At 37.3% G+C, this 10,770-nt stretch overlaps 3 protein-coding genes across 4 annotated transcripts; 2 read left to right on the top strand and 1 right to left on the bottom strand.

Moving 5' to 3' along the window:
- Positions 1 to 544: 544 nt before the first annotated feature.
- Positions 545 to 3,813, top strand: LOC111397036 (uncharacterized protein C9orf85 homolog). Of its 2 annotated transcripts, none has more exons than XM_023023712.1 (7): positions 545 to 680; positions 832 to 953; positions 1,064 to 1,116; positions 1,266 to 1,329; positions 1,487 to 1,529; positions 1,634 to 1,681; positions 3,398 to 3,813. In XM_023023712.1, exons 1-7 carry the CDS (start codon positions 582 to 584, stop codon positions 3,572 to 3,574), a joined length of 606 nt encoding a protein of 201 aa, XP_022879480.1. In that variant the 5' UTR covers positions 545 to 581; the 3' UTR covers positions 3,575 to 3,813. The 2 variants fall into 2 exon arrangements, with proteins under 2 accessions (XP_022879480.1, XP_022879481.1); XM_023023713.1 differs by lacking the exon at positions 545 to 680 and adding an exon at positions 720 to 752.
- A 670-nt stretch (positions 3,814 to 4,483) lies between these two features.
- On the top strand, positions 4,484 to 5,929 carry LOC111397914. The gene has a single exon (XM_023024878.1). The coding sequence runs from the start codon at positions 4,484 to 4,486 to the stop codon at positions 5,927 to 5,929; it is 1,446 nt and encodes a 481-aa protein (XP_022880646.1).
- Positions 5,930 to 6,266: 337 nt separating this feature from the next.
- LOC111397037 (COBRA-like protein 4) lies at positions 6,267 to 8,860 on the bottom strand. The gene is made up of 6 exons (XM_023023715.1): positions 8,605 to 8,860; positions 8,427 to 8,506; positions 7,839 to 8,295; positions 7,133 to 7,280; positions 6,768 to 7,045; positions 6,267 to 6,683 (listed from the first exon to the last, which is right to left on the bottom strand). The coding sequence occupies exons 1-6, from the start codon at positions 8,654 to 8,656 to the stop codon at positions 6,400 to 6,402; spliced, it is 1,299 nt and encodes a 432-aa protein (XP_022879483.1). The 5' UTR covers positions 8,657 to 8,860; the 3' UTR covers positions 6,267 to 6,399.
- Between the last annotated feature and the right edge of the window lie 1,910 nt (positions 8,861 to 10,770).

The raw sequence follows: 10,770 nt of genomic DNA on the forward strand, positions 1-10,770 counted from the left end.
TTAGGAGAATGTGAAGTTAAAATGTAAGGAAATGTTTTGAGTTTATGTGAAAATAAATTATTGTGAAAATTTTTGATTGAAAATGAATATATAGAAAAAAAAGGTTTTGAACAATCATGCTTCGTGTACGATCATGGATGACAATCTTGTGGACAACATGTCTCGTGGCAATTTGAAATCCAACTTATTTTGGTTAACGGGTTTTCGTTTGGACAACTCATACATTGTCATTACTAATTGTACAAATGGATTAATCCTTGAAATAAAGCCGGTGTAAAATTGTGGTTTAATTATAAAAAAAATGTGCAAATATATAATCAGGGCTTGTTTAGCAATGATTTTGAGAATTGATTTTTTGATCATTATGGAGAAAAGTGGGAGCCACATGTGAGTGAAAAAGTCAATAATAACCGATGAAATAGTGAAATAATGATAAAAAAATCAAATTTTTGGAGTAAAAAAGCACTGTCCAACGGGGCTTAATTTTTAAAAGATAAAAAAATAAAAATAAAAATAAATTGAAACTTGAAAGTAATGAGCAATGAGCATAAATTAGAAGAGTATTAGGTTGTTGAAGAGTGATGCGCGTAAAGATGAGCAGCGGCAGCAGGAAAGGTCCGCCCAAGCACCAAAACGAGTACGCCTGGAAACCCAACGGTTCCCGCAAGATCAATCCAACTGTATTCAAGATCTCCTCAAAATTTCATTTTTAGTTAAATAATTCTCTGTATTGAATGATTTTCGACACTTTGGTAGTCAATTTCTTTCTCCGACCCTTTACTGCCCGACGTGAGAATGGAGAGCTAATGGGTTCTGATTGGTTGATGACAGGAAGTAGGGGGGAAATTGAGGCCGTATTCAGAAGTAACTGGGGTATGCCTGCGCTGTAAAGAACAGATTGAATGGAAACGGAAATACGGAAAATACAAGCCCCTTACCGAACCCGCCAAATGGTATCGTACTCTTTAGTTTTGTGATTTATGGAATATGATTAATTAGTTGTATATGTCTATATTTTTGCTGTGTAATTAATTTTTTAGAAATAAATTTGGATTATTTGTAGCCAGCGGTGTTCCAAGAGGAATGTTCGCCAAGCTTACCACAATCTCTGCAATGGTTAGTATTCAAACTCAAAATTTCTTGAATGTTCATTAATTATTACTTGAGAAATTTTGATTTAAAATTGAATGCTAAATTTTTAATTTTTTATAAAATTAAATAGATTTTTCCTAAGTTGTTGATTTATGAATGAATGATGTAAATAGGCTGTGCAAAGGAGCATAGCATATGTGCCAAGTGCTCATGTCGTGTTGGCAACATCGTTGGAAGGTATACCCTTTTTTGTATGTTCTGATTTTGATTGTGCTTATTGTCAAGATCAAACTAAATCCATCAAGAAAAACAAGACTGAATTGAATTATGAGTATATTGATTTGAAGTACTAAATCAATGTTATTCTGTTTGCCGGTATTTGCCTTTCTTGCAGAGACATTTCAGAAATAGAAGCTGAGCAGAAGAAACTTGAGGAGGTTACTATATGTCTAATAAATGAGTGCCTTTCTTCTTTTTCCCTTTTACTTTGGCTTTTGATAAAGGATTTATGATAACCTGTTGAATTGCTGATTGCTCACAGGCTATCAAGAATGCACGGGAGAGGGACAGGAGGACTTTGCTGCGCACTGTAAGTCTGCATTTCTCTTTTAACTTTGTGAAATTTTGATTCTTTGTATTTTTAATTTTTCTTGGTGGTGGTTTTTGTCTGTTTGGAGGTGGGGATAATGGTACCAAGAACCAAAAGATATTAATTAATAATATGGGATGTAAATAGATAGTGTAAACGATTTGTTAGTAAATTTCATCATGTTCATGGAGAGCGACATGCTTTGGAAGAAGCTTTTACTGTCTGAGAAGAAGTTTTGATAGATGATGATGATGATGATGATGATGATAAATCCTACAAGCAATACTCCCATCCCTCACATCCAAAAAAATGTAAAATAAAATTAAGTATTACTCACTCTTCTTTTGCTCTCTGATCTTGCTATGTCACCCGCTGCGAAAAAATTTAAACAGGCATATCCCTCATGCCACATCATAACCCATGTGAACATCATACTTGCAAAGAAAATGGATAGCGACCATCTCTACTGAGAAGATCCTAATAGTCGCCATGTGGTCTCTACCACCCTCAAACCACTGATTCCTATCAAGCTAGTGATCATGATCGCTGAACTTTTCGACTATGTAACACCATCTCCTAAAAGACTTGATAATGTCTGGAAGTATGGACATGAGTTCATAGTCATTCAATCTAAATGCTATTTGAAGAACGTAACCCACATGATGGTATGGGAAGACTTAGGATAGCTAGCATTATTATCTCGTATTGACACTGCCACCATTAGCATCCACTTGTAGTCACCTGAAATTTGTTACTCCCGAACAACTATTTCCTCATTTTCTTTCTCCTTTGGACTCTAAGAAAACTCGTGCTGATTAAAAATTCCATAAATTCATTTGTAAAGTACTCTCAAAAAGGTTAAACAATGCTTACTTTAAGCAGGGATAAAATTCAAGTAGCAGAAAATGCTAGATTGAGAGAGAGAGAATATTTGGTTATTGCAGTGCACTTTAAGAAGCTTAAGGTGTTCATTATGTTACAAATCACATCTTTGGGTCAAGCAGAAGTCTGAGTTCTATGTTATGTATGGATCTGCCTAAGGGCATGTTGTTGAAATAGATTCTTCTTGTTAATCTTCAAAACCCCTTCCTCACCAGTACAAGCTTCTTCCATAGCTTTCTGGATATAGATGATGATATCTGGTGAATTTCTACCGTATGGTATATGACAGAGAGAATCTATTGACAAAAGGGGTAGTGCATATGAATGTTTGTTGGGGCATGTGGATGGTGAAGAAGAGATGAAAGACAACATGAGATTGTTGACGTGCAAATCTGTGGATTTTGTCCTCGTGAGGAAAATTCTAAGACGGTGAAACAAGGTGAGGCTGTAGTACAAAAAATCTACGAGTATTAGTCTATATTACATGTTATTTTATTTTGATGTAGTTGATTTCTTTTTTGATGAGGCCAAACAGATTAATATAAGTCAAAATAGAAAAACTAAAGGAGATTAACTGTCAATAAGAGAGGGAAGGGAAGAAGAAGACCAAAGGAGGAGAGGAAGATCAATGGTGGAACGTAAAAGCTGGTCATAATCATGGGGAAAGTTTAAATATTATTAAGCACATTGGTTGAATGTTTATATGCACCTCTCATTGCTTGCTTACTATTACTTTGTGTTGCTGATCTGCGACTAGTTTCCAACAACGCGATTCTATGACTCTATTTTTCTGTACTCTGGAATTATTATGCTTAATTGCTCTCCATGCAACAGATGAACAAAGGAAATCCTCGCATCTCAAAGAAATCACCAGCGAATGACAATGGTGAGGATGGTGAGGCGGGTGAAGCATCATTGGAGGAACATGAAGAGTTTACAGGGAATAGCGAGGACAATGATACTGATGAAGATGAGGCTGAAGTCGCTTGTTCTGATGAGATTTCAGAATAACCTTTTAATTAATGGAACTTTAAGGGCATGTTACTAGACGGGTCTGGACATCTCATAGGACAAGATTTAGCTTCGTATTTATTCATTAATTGTATCTTGTCCTCTTTATCAAACAAGCTATAAGCGGATTGTGTTTTCATTTTACTGAGATACCGACCATTGCTTTCTTGTTAACAAATTTTGTGAAATCGTTGAAATAGTTAAGGATTTGGTTTCTATAATAGGTTTAAATTGAGCTAGGCCTTCTCTTCCTCCAGCGTTTGAATGAGATTAATATTTTGTTATTTTTATTTTCGTGTCAACATTTTCTTTGGAATGAACATTGGTTCATGTGTGACTAGAAAGCTCGTTCAATACATTTTATTTAGTATCCTTTAATTTAGAAAGTTAGCAGAAGCAAGGATGTTAAAATAGATGTGACTTGTCCTAATCTCGAGTTTAAAAACTTCACACTGCACATAATTGTCCACTAGGGCCAAGAGATCAATTTTAGTATAACTATATGACGTGAATAGAACTAGACATGTCAAGATGTGTAATGGATGCTGGCCTGTGCCATACGACCTCTACAGCTGGGCCGTGCAGGACACTACTGGAAACATCGAAAACGAAAAAAAGGAAAAGAAAAGAACCCTCACACACACAAAAGAAGGGCAAATCAGCCTGGCAACAGACGATATTAGCAGGCAAAATTCATATTGTTTCCAAAATAATTTCCTGCTAGGGGTTTTAGAAACCTTAAGTCCACAAGATTAAAAAATGTAACTACAAATCTAGGGGGCAATAAAAACATGTAGAAGTATAGAGATCTAAGTGCTGGCAGTGGAGTATGAGTAAAGAAACCCCATCTCACTTTCAGGGTCAAACATTACAAGAAAGAAAGTTAAGGAAGCTACATGTTCATGTAATATGGAGAATGCAACACAGAAAACCATCAAAAAAATGCAGAAACAGAGCATTCTTAGTCCTCCCAAATGTATCCCGGGAGGCCTTCGAACGATACTTTGTTTTCTTCTCTTTTCTAGTCTGTTCGTACTAATCGTCTACACTTCTCATATCTCGTACGCGGACTTCGTGTTCCCTTCTTTCGGCACTGAATCCAATGATCGGATTGTTTTACCTCATCACATCGAAAATCAGATCTCTCATATGCAATCCCAGTTCGGAATTCTGTTAGAGCAGCTACATACTGAGGGGTCTGAATCTAAAATTCTTGTGAAATTTTCAGATCAAGTACTTAAAATTGCCGTGTCACTGGACAGGCTTGCTGAAAGTCTTTCGCGTCATTACAGCAATGCCCCGGCTGATGGAAAGGACATAACTAATGTGGATGAATATTTGAGCAAGCCTGAGGAAGATGAAGTCGAAGAAGAATCGCTACATGGCAGGGTCTTTAAATCTGCAGAGCTTCAAAACTACACTTCGCCTAAATTAAACAGGCCTAGTGGAAAGAAGAATTTTCTTGGCTTGGAATCAGTTTATCCATCTATTGGACAAGGTTGTGCTCGACTGGCCTCGAACCTAGACCGTTTCATGACTTACAAGGCATATGATAGTTGCCCTGATGATTGGCACTTGGCTCAGAAGCTTATGATCAGTGGTTGTGATCCATTACCAAGAAGGAGGTGTTTTTCAAGAACACCACCGCGATATGATAAGCCACGTCCTTTAAACTCCTCTCTCTGGACTCAGCCTCTGGATGTTGACATTTCCTGGAGCCGTTACAAATGCAAGAACTACTGGTGTCTTGTATCCAATGAAACGATAAAAAATAGAGGCTTTTATAAATGCTCCGACTGCTTTAATCTTACTAAAGGAGGATGGGATGTTCAAAGGGACAAAGACATTTCCGCAGAATTCTCCATCGATGAAATCCTGATGTTAAAACCCGGGGAAATTCGAATTGGCCTGGATTTTAGTCCCACAACTGGTACTTTTGCTGCACTAATGAAGGAAAAAAATGTCACCATTGCTTCTGCTACGATGAATTTAGGAGCCCCTTTTAATGAAGTGATTGCATCAAGAGGCCTTTTGCCACTGTACTTATCAATTGGCTCAAGATTGCCTTTCTTTGACAATACCTTGGATATTGTTCATTCTACTCTCTTCTTGGATGGATGGATTGGGATAGAACTTCTTCAGTTTGTTTTGCTCGACTGGGATCGAGTTCTTCGACCCAAGGGACTTCTTTACGTTGACCGTTTCTTTTGCAAGAAAGAAAACATGAAAATGTATATAGATGAATTCAACAGAATCGGGTACAAAAGGCTATTGTGGAAAGTTGTGCCGAAGATGGATAAACTAGACGATGAACTCTTTCTTTCAGCTGTCCTGGAAAAACCAGTTAGAGGTTAAATTTTATTAAGATGTAAGATGAAATATCTGTGAAAAAAAAGTTTTCATTTTCATTTCCAATTTGGAAAGCCCTTTGTCTCTCTTATAAAAAGGCCATAGGACTGATTTCATCTAGATCAGACTATCAATTCAGAATTCACAACATAAATAGAAGTAGCTTGTGAAGATTGTTTACAAGGATTATGTCTGTCAACTAGTCTTCTAATTCAACATTGCTTGTTAGCTAGCATAAAAACTTGGCATGAATACTAGTACACATTAGACGAGGTATCTCATATAGTTTTAGGTGCACAAATTTGAACATTGGTGGTCATTTCATAAGGTGAATTGTACAGTATTGAAAAAGTAAAATGAAGCTAAAATCCTTTTAATATTTGAGATGTTGCTAGGACTACTGGATATATAGAACCACTGAGTATCTCAGTTCTTTGTCTTCAAAATTTCCAATACTATCAAAACTTGAAAACTCATCACCACATTACAACGGCAAACAGAAGTACAAAACAAAACAATGTTGAGATAGAAACTCGATTTGGATGAGCGGAATTTGGTAGAAACGGATAAGTATCCGGTGGTGGCAGCATGCATTCTTCACCGTTGAAATAGACTTTCCGGGGGAACGCCCATCCTTGCTTGAGGGAGAAGGTGTTCTTGTCCTTCTGCATAAGAACTTCTGACTGCACGTTCCCAGACGGCCCAGCTTCCATCAGCAGGTCATTGTAGAATTTCATTCCATAAAACATTCCGGTGTCATCTGCACATATCAGATGTACATGTTATTAGTGCATGTTCATGTATTGTCTTAACGAATATTTCTCAGACGAGTTTATAAACTTACTGATGGATGAGTAGGGAAGCAGAGGCTTGTAATCGAAGCTGAAAACTTGAGTCACATTGTTCAGATTTGGATGCTGTACAACAAGAGTCCATTGTGTGTAGTTCATTCTATAGTTAAAATTAGTTATCGCTATCTTCACGCGCCAGTAGTCCTTGTAATTGACCTTAACGTGCCAATGCACCCGGATTGGGCACATATGGTGCGTGCACTGTAAAAGAGGCGTGTTATCTTTTCTTGGAGTGTTTATCCCGACCATTCTAAGAAGTTTTGAATCGCTCCTGCATATGTAGTTACCAGTTATTTGACTCATTTTACATGAAAAAAATATATAAAAATTGGTATGATAAATAAAAATAGTTGCTTACTTGATGCATTTGTTTTTGTTTTCGCAGCCACAAGCACAAGAAGGGCAAGAAGTGATTGTTTCATTGTAGAATGACGAAAATGAGACACAACAGCTGGGATGTTTCCGGGCTAGAAACTGCGAATAGGTACATGTCACATTCCATGTCACTGCATTGAATCCAAGTATTAACAAACTAGAGCTCAATCAAGAAAATTTGAAATCTTCGAAGACTGATTGAAATACTGTTAAAGAAGAAAAAGAAGCTAAATTTTGTATATTATAGGGTTACTGTTAGTCACCTAACTTATTCTGTTGCTTCACTTTGGTTACTAAACTTATTATTATTCAAAATAAGTTGATGAACTTTCATTCTGGTTTCTGGTCAGGTACTCAAATCTACTGGATTAAGAGAAATATTGATCATAATAAACAAAAATATAACATAGAATGGAAAAAGTTTAAGCATTGTTTTTATCGCGCAGCCTGGCAAAATTTGTTAATATTTCTGTAATTTTGTTGGCAAAATGCAATTTAAGTTAATTCAGTGGTATGTCTAAAGTGAAAGGAAAACGAAGTCCAGTGACTAATTTTGAACAAAGAAAATGTTCGGTGACCGAATTGGAACACTGCCGGTGGACTAACAACGCTTTTCAACCATAAATTATAACATCTAGTCATATTTAATACTGCGTACCAAACATGTCAGTATATAAAAAAAGACTTACTCAGGGCCTGAGTCTTCCTGCGCCGATCAGGTGTGAGGAAATTGGTTGAAGGCACAACTTTGGCAGGACCACAAGTGTAGCCTGGTCCAGGACCTAACAAGGTGAAGTTCTTGGGAAGCTTTACAGTCTTGTTCGAGGTACCGGCTTGGCCAACACTAACTTGGAAGGCCGAGATGGAAGCCTGTGGATCTTGGCCCCAAGACGACATGACTCCACCTTTGCAGCAGTTGCTGAATTGCTGATTGTAAGGAACACCAGGGAGCAAGTCCACCACGGTTGGAGTCTTTTTGCAACAATGTGGTATGTTAGCTTTGAATTTGGAACAGTCCCCTTGTTCTGTGGTCTGTGCCCCAACCATGGACCATATTACTTCTTTCTTAGCCCATGTCCAGCCCAGGGTCCACCCCGGGCTCATGATGTGCCGGTACATTTGGAAATTGTTCATCGTCACTACAGCCTAGGAAAAAAGTATTTCATGAACATTATTGTGATCTTTTCAATTAAATCGAACTCTATGTTCGCCTTGATCTCTTTGTATTGGGAATTGAAGAAGTTTAGAAGGATTTGTATACATAATTTAGTACTTACCACATAACCATCTGGTGTCCAGGACATTACATCCCATTTGATTGTTATGTTCCCATTTGGATCCAAAGGATCATAGGCAGCTGCAGCAACCAAAAAATAAACTAGTAGTAAAAGTTTTAACACAAAAATAAGCAGAATTAGTGATCCAAAATGAGTTTGATCAAGAATATAAGTTTACCTGCACAAGAAAGAAGTACACATAAGAACCAAGCGGTAATAAGAAATCTCATTTTCCTCAAATAATGTTCTCAAAGTTTCAAGCATATGTTGAATAAGAATGACAATAATTTGAAGTAATATTATGTCGAAACTTTGTGTTTTCTAACGAGAAAAATGTGTGTAGAGTCGAGGGTTCTGGAGAATTTGAGATGTTCTACCTACTGGTAGTTGAATTCTGCTGATACATTAGTCACTTTTGCAATGTTATATAACTGATGGAATTTCTGTATCTTGAAGCAAAAAACTTTGTGGAAACAAAGAGTAGGCTGGATGAATTTTGAATTGAAGAAAACAACATTCTAACAGTCATTTGTTGAGGAAAGTGACTTGATTGGACAAGCGGATAAAATTTTAGTATTTTTTCTTCTTTAAACCTGGTCGACACATGTTGTCTAGTCCAAAATTGGTCGGATTATTGATTGTTTTCTTCTTATTTCTATCGTAATCGAGAACAAGAACAGAAAAACATAATATGGATGCAAACCGTCCACTGTGAACTAACTTGCTTTGATCGTAAGTCATGACTTCCACTCCATTTTCCCTTTATTCTATGACGTTTTCAATTAAAACCGCACTAGATCTCAGTATCACAAATCACCATCATGATAGATCAGTTTTTCACCAATAGAGTAAATGTATGATGATTGTAACTTTCTTCAATGATAATGTTCTTTCCAATAATGTGTGTTAGAAATAAGGGAGAGAAAAGTTTACTCCAAGTGTTCCAGCCTGGGAGTATGAGTTGGGGTTAAGCAAAGATAGAGGGATGGCTCTGAGCTGTACTTGTTGAAATAACTTGAATTGAATTATATGACCTTTATGGCACATTTGGTTAACAATATTAGATTGTAGTTTCTTTTCTTGTTTAAGGCCAATTTTACCATGATTTTTGCTTTTGCTTCTGGAAGCAGTGGAGCTAGGAAACCTTATTTATTTTTTATCTTTATTTTGGGTGGGAAAAATTATATAGCAAAAATAATTAACACAACTGTAATCGGTCCCGATGTGTTTTCCATATTTGAAAACATTGTATAATTATATCATTATCAATTTCGTTAAATATATTTTTCTCAATAGATAAAATACCGCTTCGTTCTATTACTAAATCTTTTCAAGAAACTGCTAGCTAAAACCTTGTAAGTACTTGGAGATTGCACATGTTGGATTTTTTGATATCCAATAATTCAGACGATGATTTAAAACAGTTGTCGGATTATTTATCGATATTATGGACTTGGCTCGGCTCGGAGACGAACTACACTTTTGGATGACTCAGGTTTGGGTTGGATGATTATTTGGTTAGTTGGACCATTTAGTGATTAACATGGAGTTGAATATTGACCCATTAGTTTAAGTTAATTGGTAGCCCTCTTAGTGAACCCTAGGCCCAATTGGAGTGACCTAAACTAACCTATATATATGTATTTATCTCTCAGTCGTTTTGGTGGGGTGTGTGTGTTGTAGCAATGGAGAGGAGAGTTGAGAGAAGAGAGGCAACCGAGAGAGAGGGAAGCCATGTGAGTTTGTGAGTAAGATTCAACTATTGTGATATCTCCTTTTTCCTCTCCATACTTTTGTGGATTGCTAACATCACCACCCTTCTCCTTTGTGGGGTTAGAGAGAAAGAGAGCAGTCTAAAGTGAAAGCGAAAGCCTTGGGTCGAGTCGAGGTAAACCAGTGTTCATTTGGTTGTTTTATGAGCTCGGAATCAAGATTTATAGAGGGATTTCCGCTACAAATGGTATCAGAGCTTGTGTTGTTGATAAATCTGTGATTTTTGGGGCTAAAAACGGGCTGGAAGCGGTCGGAAACAGATCTGAAAATCAGAGGCAGAACTTGTCCAGTTTTTTAAATTTCTGTCGGATCTGTTTTGGCGTTTTCTGGTGAAACCAAAAGGAGTTTGGCGAAACGGACACCACCGGTGGACTGTGTAGACGGAGAAGAAGCCGGAAGGGTAACCGGTCGCCAGCGCGTGGCTGGCCGAAGCCAGCGCGTGGGAACTCCGGCGGGGCGTGTGTGGGCTCGTGAGCAGGAATCTGGCGATGGTGTCTTAAGACAGAATGTTGTTGGTGATGATATGGACCCTGCGGTGTTGTCGGATTTCAGTTTCGAGCAATACAGTGAA

Source organism: Olea europaea, chromosome 7, assembly GCF_002742605.1.
Source record: "Olea europaea var. sylvestris chromosome 7, O_europaea_v1, whole genome shotgun sequence".
NCBI classification, from domain to species: domain Eukaryota; kingdom Viridiplantae; phylum Streptophyta; class Magnoliopsida; order Lamiales; family Oleaceae; genus Olea; species Olea europaea.